This window comes from Rhipicephalus microplus, chromosome 7 (assembly GCF_043290135.1).
Source record: "Rhipicephalus microplus isolate Deutch F79 chromosome 7, USDA_Rmic, whole genome shotgun sequence".
NCBI classification, from domain to species: Eukaryota; Metazoa; Arthropoda; class Arachnida; order Ixodida; family Ixodidae; genus Rhipicephalus; species Rhipicephalus microplus.
In genome coordinates, this window is record NC_134706.1 from 20,959,989 (window position 1) to 20,981,779 (window position 21,791).

General features: G+C 47.7%; 1 protein-coding gene across 1 annotated transcript in view; it reads left to right on the forward strand.

Moving 5' to 3' along the window:
• The window catches only part of LOC142767196 (uncharacterized), a 48,133-nt gene that overhangs the window by 4,697 nt on the left and 21,645 nt on the right, over nucleotides 1-21,791 (forward strand). The window contains exons 6-9 of the mRNA XM_075868423.1: nucleotides 7,815-8,034; nucleotides 10,130-10,286; nucleotides 17,240-17,352; nucleotides 21,532-21,676. Coding sequence (XP_075724538.1) covers nucleotides 7,815-8,034; nucleotides 10,130-10,286; nucleotides 17,240-17,352; nucleotides 21,532-21,676 — 635 coding nt within the window. The remainder of the gene's footprint in view (nucleotides 1-7,814; nucleotides 8,035-10,129; nucleotides 10,287-17,239; nucleotides 17,353-21,531; nucleotides 21,677-21,791) is intronic.

Genomic DNA, 21,791 nt, shown 5'->3' on the forward strand with positions numbered 1-21,791 from the left:
TCACATTCGGATGAAGTTGTCTTCGTGGAAGTAGCACCTGTGGCACATTCTGTCTTAAATAAACAGAGAACAACTCTCCTACACATCTGCAAGTGTGCCTGAAAGTAAACATGCGACGGGCGCAGCCATTGCTGTGCATGTGCTATGGCATCTCTCTATCGGACCTGGCCGTAAACAGCACGACGGTGTAAGTATATAAGAGGATTATTGTTGTATTTTATCACTTTTTTCATAAATAACATTATCAATTATAACAAAATTCTCAAGCATTTCCCCGAGGGTGAACAAAGTTAAGTGCCAATGCACGGGGTGATGCTATGAGGGGTATTTATTAATTCGCACTATTATGTTTATTATTCACACTATGGTGCCTTTATGGTTTAATGGTTCCTGGGAATCGCAATTTGATCACACGGGGGAGTTTACGTCAACTCACCGGCGAATGCCAACAGATTTTAACTTTACTCCCCCTCATAGTATCACCCCGTGCATTGGCACTTAACCTTGTTCACCCTCGAGGAAATGCTTATGCTTGGGAGTTTTATTGCTGATAATAATGATTAAAGTGTAATAATGAATTTAAGTGTTGTTTGTCATGAAGCCTTTGTGCACAGACACATTATATACGAAGGATTATTTATTTACACTTCACGACGCGTCCGGACGAGCAAAGTCCAGGCGTTGACGATTGCGAGCGGCGTCTTGACGCTGGCCTTCATCGCCCTTCTCCGCCTGACGCTTGCGTGGTCGTTCCGCTTCTTGGGCCGCGTTCGCGGCTCGATGCTGACGCCTCATCTCGGCCTCGCGAGCGCGAAGTTCGGCATCCTCTGCACGCTTCGCCCACTTGTCCTCGGCCGCGCGAGCGCGCAGTTCGGCATCTACTGCACGCTTCGCCCGCTTACGTTCTGTCTCACAAGCCCTTCGCAGCGCCGCCTTGTCTTCCAACGTCGGCGAAACCACCGCAGTACCGTCACCTCCAACGACGGGGGCAGTGCTGGCATTCGGTTGTACTGCATTCGTTGTTGATGGTAGCGTTGCCTCCGGGACATCCATCGCACGACCCGCTCTCGACGGGAGACCGAGAGAGAAGGCGGACAGGCGAGAGAGAGGGGTGCGCGCGCAGCTGCAGCGATCGAGGAGAGCGGAGGAGCGAGCGAAGGGGGAGGGGGTATAAGGTGCGTTACTGACACCGATATCAGCGTCGCGTCCGTGGCTTATTCGGTAGAGCGTCGCGCTGCGGCCCGCCAAGTCCTCTTTCTTTTAAAGATAGAGAGAAGACTGCGGACGCCGCCGACGGCGGTGGATGGTTTGGGGTCGCTTATAAAGTGTATTCACACTTAACAAAAACAATGATTTAAACATACTATGAGAGCCGCTCTGTACAAGCCACTGGTAGCGAGGCTACACACTTCATCGCAGGCGTCGCAGTGAAGTGAGGTTGGGGAAAGCACTCGCCGGCAAGTGTATTGCAGCGAGTGACACTACACTTGCTCGTGTGACAGCACGCAAATGATACTCACGGCGTAACGTACTCACTCAAAGTGCACTTAAGTTGCCACGTGTGACAGGGGTATAAAGTAGAACAGCCATTTTTTCTTCTTCTTTTTCGTGGTTGCTGTTGTATCGTCCAGCTGCGCCATATCTTTGGTCGTCTTTAGCTCTCCGTTTTCTACGGGTACTTTCGGCTACGGAAACCAAGACCGGCTCCAGATACCCTGCCCGACTTGAGCCTAGCAACCTGATTGTGGAAGCTGGCTTCTATTGAATGAACAAAAGAAGAGTGAATTACATTAGTGAAACACGAACTCGGTATGCCTCATTTGAGAAGTTTGCTATGAGCTGACGTGTCCGGAAGCAGCGGGTTTTCCGCGCGTGGCTCACACGCCCAGCAGGTTTGTTCTGCGCTAAACGTAAGCCTAAGATCAAGAAAAATAATGGACGAGTTTTCCGGCATTCCATGGGTCAATATAAGCAGATCAAGACATTTCATAAAAAGTGACAACACAATAGTGGCATGAGACACAAAACCTTGTGGATCACACTTCGCTATATGACTGAAAATCATCAACAAATCTAAACATTTTCTTCAGCGCAGTGCTCACTATATTCTTGAATAACCGCCTTGTCCAAGTTCGCCAAGAACAAATTGCTCAAAAACAAACCACAATATTATCAGGCACACATCAGCCAGTAAGCGAGGACTTCAGTCGGCGTAAAAATTGTGTTGTTAAAAGCTTTGCTGGGTCACTAAAATTGTGAACACATGTGCTATGAAAAATTGGCAAATCCCACGTATAGTGGTGCGACGATATGCGAAGCACGAAAAACTCCCAACCATTTCCCCGAGGGGTGAACATGTTGAAGTGCGAATGCACGGGGTGATGCTATGAGGCGTATTTATTAATTCGCACTATTATATTTACTAATCACACTATGGTGCCTTTATGGTGTAATGGTTTCTGGCAAGCGCAATTTGATCACACGGGAAAGTTTACGTTAACTCACTGGCGAATGCCAACGGATTTTAACTTTACTCCCCCTCATAGCATCACCCCGTGCATTCGCACTTGACCATGTTCAACCTCGGGAAAATGCTTGGGAGTTTAATTACTGATGGTGATGATTAAAGTGTAATTAATGAATTTAAGTTTCGTTTGTCATGAAACATTTGTACACAAATACATTATATACGAAGTATTATTTATGTACACTTCACGACGCGTCCGGACGAGGAAAGTCCAGGGCTCGCATCCTCTCCCGCGCGGCACGTTCACTGGCTGGAACGGCTTCGGGAACGTCCACTCACCGTTGACGATTGCGAGCGGCGTCTTGACGCCGGCCTTCATCGCCCTTCTCCGCCTGACGCTTGCGTTGTCGTTTCGCTTCTTGGGCCGCGTTCGCGGCTCGATGCTGATGCCTCATCTCGGCCTCGCGAGTGCGCAGTTCACCAACCGCTGCACGCTTCGCCCACTTGTCCTCGGCCTCGCGAGCGCGAAGTTCGGCATCCTCTGCACGCTTCGCCCGCTTGTCCTCGGCCTCGCGAGCGCGCAGTTTGGCATCCACTGCACGCTTCGCCCGCTTGCACTCGACCTCGCGAGCACGCAGTTCGGCATCCGCTGCACGCTTCGCCCACTTACGTTCGGTCTCACGAGCCCTTCGCAGCGCCGCCTTGTCTTCCAACGTGGGCGAAACCACCGCGGTACCGTCACCTCCAACGACGGGTGCAGGGCTGGCATTCGGTTGTACTGCGTTCGTTGTTGATGGTAGCGTTGCTTCCGGGACATCCATCGCACGACCCGCTCTCGACGGGAGACTGAGAGAGAAGGCGGGCGCGCGAGAGAGAGGGGTGCACGCGCAGCTGCAGCGAGCAAGGAGAGTGGAGGAGCGAGCGATGGGGGAGGGGGTATAAGGCGCGTTACTGACACCTATATCAGCGTCGCGTCCGTGGCTTATTCGGTAGAGCGTCGCGCTGCGACCCGCCAAGTCCTCTTTCTTTTAAAGATAGAGAGAAGACTGCGGACGCCGCCTATGGCGGTGGATGGTTTGGGTTCGCTTATAAAATGTATTCACACTTAATAAAGAAGGTTTATATGTCACATAAAATACTACAACTTTATGAGGTGGAGGTAAATTACACCGTACACGACTTTGATGTTATGATTATCATGTTTGGATGTGTTGTTTATCTTCATCATCTTATAAAATCACGTGATGCCAAATATAGTATATGTGAAACTAGCGAAACAGCTACAAGCATGCTCTGAACGTGGCATATTGTCATGTTCTTGCATGACACGCGTGTCACGATTACCATGTTGACACCAGTGATATACCTTCGTCGTCCATTGACGTCACGGTACACCCAAATTTGGTATATGTGGAGCTAGCGATACGGACGCGAGTGCATCATGAAGGGCCCAATATACTCCAACGTGACGTTAAAGTGCGCGCACGCTGGGCACAGTGACGCTGTACGTTAGCGAAACGCGAGGACTCTATAGCCTCCCGCCAGGCGCGACCAGTGTCCATCGGCGTGGCCCGATAACAACCGACGCGAAATGCGACATGCTGCATTTCGCGCAGATGCGTTACCCAAACAGCACTGCGTCTGCCTCTTTTCGTGACGGAGGGACGCCGGACGCGCTGAAACGCGCGTTCGTCAAAGCAACGCAGAGCGTCGCACGCCTGCGAGTATATGGCAGGACCGGCGGCTGGCCTGGAAACGCCGGCGTGACCTGACCAAACAAATGCCGGCGTACACGCACGCCGTGTCACGTGGAAGTGTGTTGGCGCCTTGACAGTGGCATGTCGTCATGTTGTCACATGACGTGCGTCTCATGATTATCATGCTTGCACCAGTCACATACCTTCGTCATCCAATGACGTCACGTAGTACCAAATTTGACATATGTGAAGCTAGCGAAACAGCCGCGAGCGCATCATGAGTGTGGCATGTAGTCATGTTGTTACATGACACGCATGTCGAGATGATCATGTTTGCACCAGTATCATACCTTCGTCATTCATTCATGTCCGGTAATACCAAATTTGGTATCAGTGAAGCTAGCGAAACGGCCGCCAGCGCATGATGAGCGTGACACGTAGTCGTGTTGATACATTACACGCATCTAATGATTATCATGTTTGCACCAGTCACATACCTTCGTCATCCATTCACGTACTATAATACCAAATTCTGTGTATGTGACGCTAGCAAAATGGCCCCAAGTGCTTCATGAGCGTGGCATGTAGTCATGTTGTTACATGACACACATGTCATAATTTTCAAGTTAGGGTCTGTCGCTTCTGTTCGCCATGCAGTCATGTCATACCATACCAGTTTTGCAAAATGTCATGTGAACGAGACCACCATAAGAGCACCAAGACCATGAAATGTAAATCCTGACATTCATGACATATATGTCACGATTTTCATGTTATGACTAGTCAATTATGCTCGTCATACAGTCATGTTAGGCCATACCAAGTTTGGCATCGATACCATTATCCAAACGGCCAGGAGAGTTAAAAGTCGTAGTCGGCTAGACAGACAGACAGACAGACAGACAGACAGACAGACAGACAGACAGACAGACAGACAGGAGACATATAGATAGATAGATAGATAGATAGATAGATAGATAGATAGATAGATAGATAGATAGATAGATAGATAGATAGATACCCTCATAGTCACCAATGTACGGTCAGAAATGCTTCGCATTCAAAATAGCAAAACAAATTTCAAACTTCAAAGGGAAAACGCTTGCCTAGTAAGGTTAAGAAAAAGTCGCATTATGAAAAAATTACGGCATATTCACGGGGTGAATGATGATGAATGGGCGAAGCTCCGGAGGGATTCATCGGTAAACTGTGAATCTTCCGTGTAATTCGCCCAGTCGATCATCATGTAAAGACGTGAGAAACGCTGTGTGTGTATATTCACAAATCAACTTTTATTTGTTCTTAGACGATGGATGGCTTGCGATGTCCCTTGCTTCGCGCGCTCGCACATCGGGATTCTGTCTGCGAGCGCGCGCTGCTGCCGCCTTGCGCTCTCTCCGCTGTGCAGCCTTATCCATCCGGCGACTCCGAGCGCGCGCCAACAGCGAACGGATTTTATTACAACGCTCCCCCTAGCGTACGTCGCCGCACTAAATGGAACGATTGCCTTAAACCAATCACACGCGCCATATGTGACATCATTCCTATTTTATAAGATCTCGCGTCTTTCATCAACTACAAGTACCGCTTTCTAGTTTACAACATCTTGCATCTTTTCATCATCAGCTACAAGTACCACCATCTATTAAACACTACAAGAACTAAACGAGAGGTGGCTACATACAGGAGACGGTACCGCCATCTAGTGAACGCTGCAAGAACTAAACTAGAGGTGGCTACATACAGGGGACGGTACCGCCATCTAGTGAACACTGCAAGAACTAAACTAGAGGTGGCTACATAGAGGCTACAGGGGACGCACAGCCCACGCCCTAAGGAGCTTCGCCCCTAAAAAGTTGCACAGTAAGTGTCTCACAAGAGTGAAGTCATGACAAAATACATGTCAGCAAAAAAATTCGGCCTGCGCAGAGCACTGCACGCTGTAATGGCTGGTGTTCGCTTGCGGCTTTCTATAAAAGCTGTGGCAAACTCTCTTAAGAAGACTACTGCGAACGCATAACTTGCAGTACAATATTCCAATGAATGGTGATGACTCGAACGTTTTCTGATCCTAAACGTGCGGTTGCAAAGTACCCTCCTTGCCGCAAGTAGACATCGTTAGGCGGAGTACACGCTACGTGGGTTGTAGGCAAGATGGGCTCCTAAGAAGCTGCAGGCTCTGTTGATCTATTTGTTCTATGGCTGTTGCACAATTATGGCGCCAAGTGAAGTGACATAATAGAGCCATAGATATCAAACATTTGGTTTTTACCGCAACTCCGGACTAATGTGTTAATCAGTAAAATATGTGGTTAGCGTGATTGACTGAAGATGAATAAGCGAAGTGCCCATAAAAGATGAACTAGCGCAAATAATCCCATGAAGTGACATGAGCAACAGTGATATATATATATATATATATATATATATATATATATATATATATATATATATATATATATATATATATATATATATATTCAGCTAATGTCATTCCACTGTGTGGTGACTGCGAGTACGTAGGCCAGCCCCGCCGCGGTGGTCTAGTGGCTAAGGTACTCGGCTGCTGACCCGCAGGTCACGGGTTCAAATCCCGGCTGCGGCGGCTGCATTTCCGATGGAGGCGGAAATGTTGTAGGCCCGTGTGCACGTTAAAGAACCCCAGGTGGTCGAAATTTCCGGAGCCCTCCACTACGGCGTCTCTCATAATCATATGGTGGTTTCGGGACGTTAAACCCCACATATTAATCAATCAATCAATACGTAGGCCAAACGGGGTGGTGTGCATAAATTTACGCTCATGAGTGAATGCGCTGACTTTCTCCGGGTACATCTCATTGTAGATCGTGCGGATGTGTGCCCCATTTGCAGGATTCAAATATAGACATGTTGATCGGCGCATGCGTGAAATAGCCCAAGAATTTTTCATTAGATGCAAGAACAAGTGCATACACCATCTATATAGACTCTTCAAGATGATGAATATAACTAATTGCTATAGACATTACTACTTGCTATAGACCACACATGATTGATGTTGTGTTGCAACACATGTGCAGATGCACAGTTTTAATCAGTCATTCTTTAGTGCACACGTTCTTTCTTGTTCCAAAGAATTTTAGGTTGCGAGTTCAGCGTTGTGTTCCTTCTTTTTCCGTATCTTACCCACTGTGCTGTAAAATATTCTCTGATGAATCTCTTGGCAACTTATATGGCAAATTCACCCTAACCAACAACGAGTTTTGCAAGAATGTGTTGTTGGTCTAGTTGCCTAATCCTGTAGGCATGTTAGGGACACAACCCACATAAGCAAAAAAAGGAAGGGGATAAGATAGGACGTGCTGTCTCTTCCCCCCCCCCCTCTTTTTTTTACGTAGGTTGCGTCACTAACATTTTGTCTGACGAGTTTTGCTGCAGTTGTCATTGAAACATTTTCTAACGCTGATTATTTACATATCTTGCATATTGACAGGTCTTGATAGTGCTGAATTAAGTGAATTGGCAATATTATGGAAACGTGTGCTTGTGATATGTGCGCTGTTGAAATCCGTGAGCCCTCCTTCTCACGGTGTACAATCACGCAATGTGTACTTTTTGGGCGCAAAGCTAGTCACCTTTTTTAAGACCTGGTACCGTGACGCACTTCACAGGAGACAAATCGTTGGGCTTGCTGTGCACGATCGGCGGCAAGCTCAGCGCTCCAGAAATACTACCAGAGAGTGGTCTGTGCCATTACCTGTTCTGCGATTCTGTATACAAGAAAGGCTTCGTGCCATATGACCCCGTCACTGTGGATCCATCCTTGAGCATTTTTGTGGCCAATCGTGGAGCAGTAGCGCATACCTTGACTGGCGTTGGCTTCGCATACAAGTGAGCTGACATTCAATTTTTTTATTTCTTCCGAACTGTGAAGGGATGGGGCGTGAATCAAACCTTGTTACATTGTTAGACGCAACCTAGAAAACGTCCCACGCTATAAAGGCAAGCGAAGTATGGGCGAACTTTCTTTGTTTGAGGAGCTGGTTTTGGGCTCAGCCTGAAGACAGATGAATGTCCGCGTTGCACGCCGCGCTTTTTGTAAATTATTAGAATATATCCGTACACAGTGTAGATGCCAGTGTCACGGACGTAGTGGTATACCCACACAGTGATTAGGGGAAGAAGGGCTTCAGCGAGAATAGAGCTTAAAGTCTTCCCGCTAAATATTGCCCTGATAAATACAAGTGAAAGCTATCAAGGGAGATATAGAAATGAACGGAGACAAAAAAAATGGCAAGCAGAGTGATGTATAGTAAACAACAGAGAAGGCTGAAAAATAGAAGTGGGAGAAAAAAGCTTATATGAAGGAAGCTGCCTCCGCTACGCACGATGAGCGCTGTTGAAACCGAGCCTTGCGAGAATTATCTAAGCTGCGCTCATCAGGCAGGCAGGCAGGCAGGCAGGCGGGCGGGAGAGCGGGCAAGCGGGCAGGCAGGCAGGCAGGCAGGCAGACAGACAGGAAGGCAGGCAGGCAGGCAGGCACAGGCAGGCATAGGCAGGTAGGCAGGCACAGGCAGGCACAGGCAGGCACAGGCAGGCACAGGCAGGCACAGGCAGGCACAGGTAGGCACAGGCAGGCAGGCAGGCACAGGCAGGTAGGCAGGCACAGGCAGGCAGGCAGGCAGGCAGGCACAGGCAGGCAGGCAGGCAGGCACAGGCAGGCAGGCACAGGCAGGCAGGCACAGGCAGGCAGGCACAGGTAGGCAGGCACAGGCAGGTAGATAGGTAGGCACAGGCAGGCAGGTAGATAGGTAGGCACAGGTAGGCAGGTAGATAGGTAGGCACAGGTAGGCAGGCAGGCAGGCAGTTAGGTAGGCAAAGGTAGGTAGATAGGTAGGCAGGCAGGTAGAGAGGTAGGCAGGTAGGCAGGCAGGTAGGCAGGCACCGGTAGGTAGGCAGGTAGGCAGGCAGGTAGGTAGGTAGGCACAGGTAGGTAGGTAGGTAGGCAGGCAGGTAGATAGGTAGACAAAGGTAGGCAGGCAGGCAGGCAGGCAGGTAGGTAGATAGGCAGGCAGGTAGGTAGATAGGTAGGTAGATAGGCAGGCAGGTAGGTAGACAGGTAGGTAGATAGGCAGGCAGGTAGGTAGACAGGCAGGTAGGTAGGCAGGCAGGTAGGTAGACAGGCAGGTAGGTAGGCATACAGGTAGGTAGATAGGCAGGTAGGTAGGCAGGCAGGTAGGTAGATAGGCAGGTAGGTAGATAGGCAGGTAGGTAGGCAGGCAGGTAGGTAGATAGGCAGGTAGGTAGATAGGCAGGGAGGTAGGTAGGCAGGTAGGTAGATAGGTAGGTAGATAGGCAGGTAGGTAGATAGGCAGGTACATAGGCAGGTAGATAGGCAGGTAGGTAGATAGGCAGGTAGATAGGCAGGTAGGTAGATAGGTAGGTAGATAGGCAGGTAGATAGATAGATAGGTAGGTAGATAGATAGATAGGCAGGTAGATAGGAAGGTAGATAGATAGGCAGGTAGATAGGTAGGTCGATAGATAGGCAGGTAGAAAGGTAGATAGATAGATAGATAGATAGACAGGTAGATAGATAGATAGATAGATAGATAGATAGATAGATAGATAGATAGATAGATAGATAGATAGATAGATAGATAGATAGATAGATAGATAGATAGATAGATAGATAGGTGGGTAGGTAGAGACAGATAGATAGGTAGGTAGATAGATGGCTAGATAAATAGATAGATAGATAGATAGATAGATAGATAGATCTAAAGCTTTATTTTTAGAAGATCTGGCTGGTTCACCTCATGAGGATATTTGTTGCCAATATTAAGTGGTGCACTACGGCGTCTAAAGGGAGGTGTACAGACGAGACGGTTCAGTGTACTTTCAGGGAATCTCTTGCAAAAGACAATCGTTCCATTTCCTGTAGTGTTTCAAGCTAACAACAAAAAAACGGTCATAATTACACGCAGGTACCATCAACAGCTGCTGCTCCAGCTATTAGAGAGTGATGAGGTACCTTCTAAGAAGATACTCAGGAACGAAAACATTTGCAACTTTGGCATTCTGGACACACCGACGAACGGCTTCGATGAGATCTCTCTTCATAAAATACTGCAAATTTTTGGGGTGAGAATATTCGACTGTATTTCTGTGCTTATTGGCTTTTCAAAATGCACGGCGAACATCAGCATAGTATAGAAATCTATCAGCATGTTATTGGAATCCTACCAGCCATTCACACAATGGCATGCTCTGGTCACCCAACGTCATCGAGGCTGACGCTCTTGTTCACTGTGGAATAGGCGGAACTAAGATCGGCTGGTAGGGTGGCAGCATCTGTCGGAGCAGGTATTAACCGCTCCGCGACCTTTTTCCCAGTTACCAGACGGCATGCAGCTGCCAGGCACACTGTGCGATGGCTTCCTAGATGGCGCACAACATGTCGGCATACTCGCGGAAGCTTAAGCTGGGTGAAGCTGAAATCGTTAATTGATATCTTGAGAGCTCTTTGACCGCCAGAGATGCCAGCGTGTCTCACGAGTTGAGGAAGCAAGGCAGAGGGGAAAGGGAGGATATGATATAATTGTCTGTAGCGGCCTTGGTAGACAGCGTGTCGCTGAATTTCTGGTGTGGATGGTTTGATGATGATCTAGCTTAAATGTTGACAAAACTTCAAAAAACAGTTTTAGGGCTCTTTAGTTAACGCGCAACAACTACATCTTAGGAAGGACTTAGCTTGAACAGTGACATCACTCTAGTTGTCTGCCTTTCGTGCTCATCATTGCATATGATTCGGCTTAGCCATTGAAATTCTTTGAATGTCATTGTAGCATAGATACTACTAGGCACCATATTTGTTAAAATCTCACATCTACAGTGGGTTCACCGCATAAAAATTTCAATCCTCTGTTTAATGGCTACTCAACTCAAATAATCAAAAGCGAATTCTTTAATCTTTATAAATGCTATTATAAATGATGTCGATTGTCTATATTAAAATGGATGCTGCGACAGAAGACGCCATTGTAAAAGCAGCCATCAAATATGGTGTCTTCCTGATTTTTTGAATGTTTTCGGCACGTTCCTTTACACGCCCAATATATAAATTGTGGCCAGGCCATATGACACGATTCGCTGGTGCTTAAATATCTATTTACATACAAAAAAATGTCGCATACACAAAAAAAATAAAGTATGAGTTCTCTACAATATCTTGTTACGGTGAGATGCTTTTATTTACAGGAGATGATGAATGCGAGAGTCCAGGAATCTGGCCGATAACTGCTCGTGCCAACCTCGTTCTCTTCTTCTTCCACGCGTCACGTCCGTATCGTAGCTATTCTCCCTTTGCAGACGATGCCCACCGGGCAAGTTAGGCTTCGTTGTGATGATGATAGCGTTTTAAACGGGCAACATGAACGACGTTGGTCTTGCTTGAGCGGCGGCCAGTTGACAACAGCTGTGGCATCACGTACGTGACATCGCTGAGACGTTAATGGACAACAAGATTGGTGGAAGGTGCGGGGTACAGCGGAGCGATCCCAGGCGAACTATCATGGAAGCGCTACCTCAAGAACTACGCCGAAGCCACCGAGTGGCTGGTCTACCACCGCTCTCCATGGATCCGATTGCTGACGGTGACACCACGCACTCTTAGTCTGGCGCTACGTGGCCCAGACACATATTACCACGAACCTTCTCTGGGAAGGTCAGAGAAGACGTCGACGAATGGCTGAAGTACTTCAACCGTGTGAGTAAATACAATTGTTGGGATGCGGCTTCCCGGTTGTCCAACGTCGGATTGTTTCTTCAAGAGACGGCGTTGGTGGGGTTTGAAAACCACGAAGAAACTATAGCACTCTGAAACGCGGTTCCCAAAACACAGTGTGGTTTATTAATGCATCTCCGCCATTGTTCCAACTACTTCTTTTTTCCTCAGCAGACTACCCACTACTAGCTTATGTCTCAAGTGTGTCGTGCCAGAAGAAGAAGAAAAAAATGGCAGCATATCCACGGAGTGAATGATGGAGAGTGGGGCGAAGCATTCGTCCGTTCATGCGTCCATCTATGCATGTGTCTGTGTGTCCGTTCGTCCATCTATTCAACACTCCAAGTCCCACCATCTCGCATCTTTTTATCATATATTCCTTATATAGAAGCACCGCCATTCAGTGGACATTCCAAGGACTAAACGAGAGGTGGCACACGCACACTTTCTTACGGCTTGCGCTTCTGGTCTACTTCCCACCTTCAACCACCTTGAGTTCATGGTATAAACTAGTTCACTGTATTCATGGCCCTGCGGCTCAACGCCTGCTAAATCTTTCTAAAACAAAGGAGGTTACACCCAGCGAGTATAATGTAGCATTCCTTTCTTGTCCGATAGTGCTCAATGTACATGGCAATGGCTGCTAATGGGGATCGCAGCGTGCGCGTTGACTAAAAGCCGAATGCTCCTGTCTCTCATTCCCCATTAGCAGCCAGCATGTACATTGAGCACTATTTTTTATTGTTAAACAACGCACAGAAGAAATCTCTCAGCGGCACCACCTTGGAGGTCAAATGTTATACCTATTTCGGGTATGTGCCACTGATGGTTACGTACTACGAGGGACGCCCAATCCACGCCATAAGGAGCTTCGCCCCTAAAAGTATGGCACAGATAGCCCCCCCCCCTGCAGACAAGTGGCCGTGGGCACTTGAAGAAAAAGAATGATCAGACGGAGCTTGTCAGTATGGGTGCCGGCTTGATCCTTTCAATGCTGTGTGTGTCTTCATGCCTATTACGCAGGATTGTAAAATGATGTTCAGAACGGTTGATGACTGGGAAAGGATCGTCATAGCGAGGCTGAAGAGCACGGCGAGACGCTTCGACACGAACAAAAACGTGTGAAGATGTCTGTAGGTTTGCCGGCAGAACAACGTCGTTCTTAGTGTGAGCTGAAGTTGGTGATGGGCGCGAGTTTTGCATGAAGATCAGCAGACGCTGGACGAAAGAAGATGGATACGAAACACCCTGCGTAGTAACGGGGCTGATGAGTTCACCAGGCAAACAGAGTGTGCAGCCATAAACCATCCCGGCTACAGAGCAGGCAAGTTCTGGCCGAAGTGTTGAACGCAGGCGAGAAGCACGATGGGGAGGTGTGATACCCAATCTTCGGCGTGAGGCTGCGAGGCGAGTGCTGTTTTCTGATGACGGTGGAGTCTCTCCTCCAAGCCATTTGATGCTGGATGATGCGCAGTTGTGCGAATACGCGCAAAACCCAGTAGAGATGTGACAGATGTAAAAAGCACTGACTGAAACTGTCTGCCTCGATCAGTAGTCACCGTTGATGGTACATTGAAACGGCTAATCCAGGTAGCAAGAAAGGTACGAGCAACTGTTTCTGCCGTGATGTCAGGCATTGGAGCTTCTTCAGGCCACCTAGTGTACCCGTCAACACACGTAAGCAAATACGTATTTCCGCGACATGGAGGTAATGGCCCGACAATGTCCAAGTGAATGGTGTCGAAACGTGCATCAGGGAGAGGGAATTTTTTCCTTGGAGGCTTGGTGTGCCGTTGCACCTTGATACGGTGACATGCTCTGCAAGTGCGAACATAGTCACGAATGTTAGCACGTATGCGTGGCCAGACATAGCGTTGAGTGACCAGATGTTGCGTAGCTCTTACGCCTGGATGGCAGATGGAGTAAAGGGTGTCAAAAACAGCACGACGAAGCTGTGAAAGAACATAGATACGAGTGCAGTTGTGTGAAACATCGCACCAGAGCGTAACGTCTACGTCGGGAAAGTTCCAGTCGGAGGGAAGTAGATGATCGGAGTCGTGGAAGCTCATCGTCTAATGCCTGACCCTCTGCGAGCGAGGACAATGAAAGGTCGGTGGTGCCTGTCGTGGCATTGATGGTAATACGACTGAGAGCGTCCGCTGCACTGTTAAAGCTGCCTTTTACATAACGTATGTCTGTGGTGAATTCGGCAATGAAAGCAAGGTGTCGAAGTTCTCTAGGAGTGTGCGTGGCACTGCAGAAACGTACAGCATAAACAAGGGGCTTGTGGTCGGTAAGAATGGCAAATTGTCGCCCTTCAAGGAAGTACCTGAAATGCTTCACTGCAAGGTAGGCCGCGAGGAGCTCCCGTCCGAAAGTACTATATCGGCACTCAGTGTCGCGTAACTTGCGGAAAAAGAAGAAAATCGGAGCCCATGAACCATTGATCTATTGATGAAGAGGGGCCACAACTGCTTCTGAAGAAGCGTCCACCATGAGGCTAGTGGGAGCAGTTGGTGAAGTGTGGTGCAGGAGGGTGACCTGGGCGAGTGTGGTCTTAACGGCGGCAACAGCTTGATCCGCGACCGCGTCCCAGGGAAGTGCGGCTGACTCGGCTTGCGAAGTCGAGAGTAGTGCTTCCAGAGGCTGCAGCAGTGTAGAGCATGTAGGGATAAAGCGGCGATAAAAATTGACGAGTCCGAGAAAACGTCGTAGACTGCGTATGGACGTCGGAGGCGGGTACTCGAGGATAGCTTGAACCTTGTCAGGTAGCGGAGTAATGTCCTGTTTAGTGATCTGATGTCCCAAGAATGCTATCTCCGAAACTCCAAGTTGACCCTTTAGTACATTAATGACATGGTCGTAATCACGCAGTTGAGTGAAAAGCTGACGTAGATGTGCCTTGTGCGTTTCAGCGTCCTTGCTGGCAACGAGAAGATCGTCAATATAGGCGAAACCAAATGGCAAACCTCTTGTGACTTCGTCTATAAAACACTGAAATGTCTGAGCTGCGTTTCTCAAACCGAAAGGCATTCGTAAATACTCATAGAGCCCAAATGGGGTAATTATTGCAGTTTTGGGATTGTCAGAAGGCTCAACGGGGATCTGGTGATTAGCTTTCACAAGATCAATCTTCGTGTATACAGTTGTGCCGGTTAAAAAGGCAGTACAGTCCTGAATACTGGGTAACGGGTATTGATCTGCAACGGTGACTGCATTGAGAGCTCGATAATCACCACAGGGCCGCCAGTCATTGTTCTTCTTGGGAACCATGTGTAGCGCCGACGACCAAAAGCTTGATGACGGACGAATGATTTGTAACTGTAACATATGCTCAAACTAGTTGCGAACGATTCGAAGTTTATCTGGGCCAATTCGGCGAGAGCGGCCGTGAACCGGTGGGCCTGTGGTAACAATGCAGTGGGTCACAGTGTGCTTGGGGGTCTTATTCATGGGATACTGCGTTGTAATCTGCGGAAACTCGTTGAGCAGAGCTGTATATGGTGACGTGGACGGTTTCACGAAAGTGGGGTTCAAGGCCGTAGCGCGTGACAAAAAACCATTGACCGATAAGCCGGTGTAGCTATCCACCAGGCGACAGCGGTTCATATCCACGAGCAGATGAAAGTATGCCACAAAACAATAACGACCTGGGAAGCGTTTGAGAAAGAAATAGCGAGTTGCTTCGGGGACCCAATGATGAAGAAGAAGCACGCTGAGCAAACTTTGATGCAGCGTGCTCAAGTCCCTGGTGAAACATGCACAACGTACATTGAAGAGATTCTGAAATTGTACAAGTCTGTAGTAGACCCACGCATGAAAGAAGTTGACAAGGTAGGGCATCTCCTCAAAGGGGTTGCTGAGGATTTCTACAATATCCTCATCGGCAGGGACACCTTGGCGTCTGTAGTGGACGTAATCCAACACTGCCGCACGTTTGAGACCCCGAAGGCGTGGTGCGTCACTCCCAAATTTGGTAGACTTGCCAACGTCACCACCGTTGCAAGTGTCGACGTCCTTTCAACATCCTCCTGTGATCTTGCCTCAATGATCAGGCAAGTCTTACGTGAAGAACTTGGACGACGTGATGCGGTCAACCCGCCGAGGGCACCTGCTATCAACACCTCCCCGCCATACGACGCAATGTGTGCTGCCGTTGATGCCACGCTATATGACGTTCCCCAATCAAGAGCACCAGAGCCTACAACCGACAACCTACATCATCGCCGTGGTTTCCAGAACGCCTCCCGCCAACAACCTACAATGGTGTTTTCTTGGGACGATCATGGGCACATGGAGCCTCGCGGAAGGTTTGGCGACGTGCGTGAGGCCCCTGTGTGCTATAACTGCGGTTTCCATGGGCATGTGGTTCGATTCTGTGGTCAAAGGTGTCGCCCCCAGCAGCGCTACTACGAGGGATCATCAGCTGCTTCTCGACAAAACCACTGGCGCGGTGGTATGTGCTCGATGCGGGACGCGTACGTTGGTTACGGCTTCTAGCAAACGACCCACAATGATACACATGTAGGACGCAGTTTCCACCGTAATTTACGCAACGACTCACCTTCCTCCGTGCGAAGCTTGACGCCCCCCACAACACGCCCGTTCCGCTCCCCATCTCCTGGTCGACGCGTCCCCTCAGTATCGTAGCAACCGTGGAAACCTACCGCAGCCGTGGCCTCGTGGTAGAGTGTCCGCTGCGGCTGCGGGAAGTCGTGGGTTCGAACCCACGTGCGGCCGGATACCCACCGGTTTCACAAAATGGGCACACGCGTCCCTTCAGTATCGTACCAGTATTATGTAAAGCTTGACACAAATTGTTCATAGAGCACTTCAATTGTGAATCTCGGCACACAGTTGTTCATTGAGTACTTCAATTCAAAGCGCGATGCTTGCCCATCATCGTTGTTGAAATTTAAGGAGTACGCAATTTCACCTTCTCTACCAAAGTACAACTGTAGTAGGATGCAGCTGAAGAAGTCTGAACAGACGCCGCCCAGGGGACCGTATATTATAGTGTGGCAGCCGACCACCTACACGACTGAACATATATTCTCCCTCCCGCCCTCGCGAATGCTCTTTGAAGGCGGGCCCACCCGTAGTCCGGCGCCTGACGTCAGTAAGGAGTGAACATCCAATTGGTCAGGATTTTGTGCCTGTGCCCTTCAGAGGGAAATGTCACAGACTTTCCAAGCTGTATTTAGCTATAGTACGTATATTTCGGATTCACCAAGGCTCCACATTTTTCAGTACTGACTCCTCCGTGTTTTTTTTTACTAGGCATGGTGTTCATTGTTCATTCTTTTTCCAGTTCCTGCACGAAGCTACGATGCTCTGGAAGACTGAAGACGAAACGTGTGTCACCGTTTTCACCGCACCACCCGGTGTCAATACACTGGAAGACTTATACGTTGACTATTTTTCGTAAGTCAACAAGAAATGAGCTCAGTAAAAAATTACATTGATGTGAACCTGTGAGTAAACAAAGTCATATAACTACCCACTACGATATTCGAGTTTTTTAAACAATATCACAAGCAACGTCACTCATGAACAGCTGCGATTGCCCTTGAACTTCGATTTTCCTATTGTTTTAGGAAGTTATCGATTCGTGAGCAGCTTATTCCTTCTGAAACGTTTCGTACGACATTAATATATCTCGTGCTGTTTCCTTGAGAATCTGATTGTATACAATGGGGAAATACGTGGTAATTATACAAAACACCTTTGGGCTCCGCAAGGAACCACACTGCAATAATTGAATGACACACGAAACGTTTCAGTTGCTATCTTGATAAGCAGTACTGCGGCTACGCATGACGCAGTTGCTTGCCCAGGAGTGTTTTATATCTGTGCATAGGTGGAAAGCATTACATTATCCAGTTATTTTGACCATTAAACGCCAATTGTTTACACCCAATTACAATGAATAAGCACCAGCAGTTTGGGAATGAGCTATTTCAGTGACTCCTCTAACTGTATTTTTCTTCTTTTTTATTGCAATATATTTACAAAGAAATTCCACAAGACTTTTTTTAAAGCCATCACTATCACAGTAATTTACTTTAAAAACTTCACATCGATAACATCGCCCATGCATTGAATCAATTAATATGCCCGCGAGGGACGGTGAAATTAAGCATAGATGAAATGAGCAGAGCCATCTCCGTTGCACGGAAAGTACGTACGATAACTCTCCTCCTGCGGTACCTGCTGTCGATTGTTACTAAAGCAAAGAGGAAACGCGCAGCCTGTTTTGAAAGTTGAAAGAACGTTGGGTGTGCGGGACGTTGTGTCACTCGGGTAGCAACTGTGGAATAGATTTGAACCTGTTGAGGGTGGTACACGTACATGTGCGTCATCTGCTAGCAGCCACAAGGCACCCAAAGACGTCCTTGCTCTTCATTGTCTGTATGTTGAAAATGCGCGCCTTTTGGGATCATTCCTGTCTCTTCGCATGTGCTGCTACATTGTGGCAATACGTGGAGCTTTTTCTTTGCGGTGATGTCCCTCCTCTTTTTCCCCCTTTAACAATTTACTATAGTGAAATGTTACCACTGTATACACTGGAGCGCCGGATAGTCTCGGTTTCATTCGTTGCCTAGTTCTTGCGTGCTACGGCCAATCAACTGGTGTATTTTTTTTAGTTTACCATCTTTCAAAAAGTGATTGACTGATTGGTTTTACTTTCGTTTATTGCTCCCATTAGGCGACTACGCCAACTTGCGTGCCGGCACCGACTGAGACAGACGATGCTTCCGTAGTGGCGTTTCTTGTCTCGCTGGGACTCCCTCGCGGTTCGCTGTCACTATTTGCAACGTTCATAGACTGTCTCGCCGCCTAGCAGAATTCAGGAGCGTCTTCTCAAGGATGATCAGTAGGCAGACGCTCCCAAAGCTCCCTCATTCGGTGGTACTAGCCTCAGTGTTAACGCGTTGGTGAGAAACGAATACAAACGACTTTGTATGTTGCGTGCATAACTGAATATACCAGACCATCCGTGGCATGATGAATCTGATTCATTTTCACGAGACGCGAAGTTTTCGTGAAAATACGTGGCAACTCGTGCTTTAGATATTAGTGCGCAGAGTACACATGCATATTAGCTTCGCGAGATTTTCTGCAGCCACCTTGGATAACTAAATGTTATTGTATAACTTTGCAGTTGAAACTCAGCTTGTTTTTTGTGCGTATAGCATTCGTAAGTGCTTTTGTATAGCATGAATCCAATAACATTCATAGTAAGCGGACAGTAGCGCAGGCTCACAATTTGTGCTGCTAAACCTTGGCCTACGCTGCAGCGGCTGTTTTTCACGTTCGTTGATAAATGACAGTACAGTGCAAGCAATTCCGTTCTTGCCTGATATCGGCGTATATAGGTATTCTGTGGCATCGGAGGTAAATGTTCTCCACATTCTCAGATAAACGAGGTGAGTGACGCCGTGTTGGTGTTGTGCACTGACGCGTTGTTGGGGTCGTCCAAGTCGTTCGGCGGAAAGAATTCCTCAGATTACTTTCAGCAGTGATGTTCAAAGGAACCGTCTTGAGGTCAAAAATTTTTCACTGAATGTAGGTGGTTGTAAACGCACTGAGAGTGACAGCGAAGATGAACGATCAGCTGCTAAAGCACGAGCAGCGAGTTGCACTTCCCGTCTTGTTGTGCGTTAATGTTTTTTTTTCTTCACGCTCGTAAGTCACTTTCAATGTATTTAGTGCATATGTTCCTTCAGCGAGGTGTAAAATAAAGAAAAAAAAGAGTTTTTTTGTATATTGCATGTAGCCTAATTACAGAGAATAATACAGAACGCTCCATGCCGCCAATGTGCTCGAGCTCGACTAGCAAAGCAAAATGGTTAGAGCAACGAAATATAGAATTCCGACTACAGCTTACTCTAACTTCTCCTGCACTTCACTGGTGCTGTGCGAACGACGTTGTTGTTCGACAAATTTTCAAATTTTCAGCGTTGCGAAATGCGTACGCACGTATGCGTTCCGATATCCTTGTTTCGATCACGCTGATGGAACCTGCAACTTCCGAAAGCAGCGAATTGCGTACTGTTTGAGTCTGATCATGGCTCTGACACAAGCGCTCCTTAATGGGAAGGCAAAGGCATGCGTTTCGTTGAAGAAGTAACTGCATGATGCCTACAGCGCAAGTAATGGCGATGACATTTGCAACTATCGCTACGGTAAACAATCCGTCCTGTGTTGCCGCGACGGCGCGGTACTCGCTAGTGGCCTACTACTACAGCGGCAAATTCGCCTGGCAGCTCGGCACAAATTATCTTGGAGGGCCGTAAAGTTCATACGTGAATTCTAGTTCACGCAGTTTTCTGCAGCACGCACAGGATTACCCAAAACGTCTTTGATACACGGATAATCAGCTGACACCACCACCCTTCCCACCGCGTCAAGAAATTTGGTAGTGAACATTATACAGTTCCTATCGTTTGGGAAAGTACTTTGGTTCGATGTACACTCATTTGACAATCAAGAGTTCATTCGGTGAAAGCGGCACGGGGAGTACGTCCGTGCGTCCTATCTTTTCCTATGCGAGTTCACGGGTTGATTATCTCTCCGCAGCAATCTTGGATTGCACAGCACGTCACCTATAGGCCATGAGCATTGCGCATCGAAGTGCGCGACGGTTTCTCTGCCGGAAATGAGACCAGCATAGGTTCCTTCGTATCTCCACTAGACTGCCGATTCATGATCGGATACAGCAAATGTCAGCTCGTCACACAAGGAGATATTCTAAATGGATAAATTTGTCTTCTTTTCTCTCCATGTATCCACTTGACGCCACTTCAGGCACTTACTTTGGATGAACAGCGCCGACGTAAAAGCAGAGCCACCGATTACACAAATCTAAATATTGTGCATTGGACCCTGTTGTCCCTGATAGCCTAGGCCGAGCATCGGGCATCAGTGCACCTACCTACCTACCTACCTACCTACCTACCTACCTACCTACCTACCTACCTACCTACCTACCTACCTACCTACCTACCTACCTACCTACCTACCTACCTACCTACCTACCTACCTACCTACCTACCTACCTACCTACCTACCTACCTACCTACACACACACACACACACACACACACACGCACACACACACACACACACACACACACACACACACACACACACACACACACACACACACACACACACACACACACACACACACACACACACACACACACACACACACACACACGCATACATACATACATACATACATACATACATACATACATACATACATACCCACCCACACATCTATCTACCCATCTACCTACCAACCCATCTATCTATCTATCTATCTATCTATCTATCTATCTATCTATCTATCTATCTATCTATCTATCTATCTATCTATCTATCTATCTGTCTATCTATGCACAACTGTCTATTATTTTTGCCGCCCTCAACTAATATCACAGTAATGCTGGTGTATTTTGATGTCTAAACCCATCAATTGGCAAAGTATGATGGAGGCGTCGGCTAGTTTATGGATATTAGCACCAACCGTATCGTCCACACATTCGCGGATGTGCTTATCTTTCTGACTGTGCTTTTCGCATGTGCGTGCAGGCATTTTTTCAAACCCGATATTATAGTAATTAGAAGCCACTACCTTGAAGGCGACAACACGTTTGAAGACTGCCGTGTCGTTCCGCCAACGATGCTGAAAATGCCTCCACTGCTCACTACCAACAGCAGCTACACGGACGATATGGTAAGGAAAAAATTGGCCTCGTGTCCTCGTATCTGCATGTTTCACTGCAAATGTCATCAAAAGACGGTAGTCTTGCGTGTGGAAAGAGTGAACAAAACGTTTATTTGATGTTCTG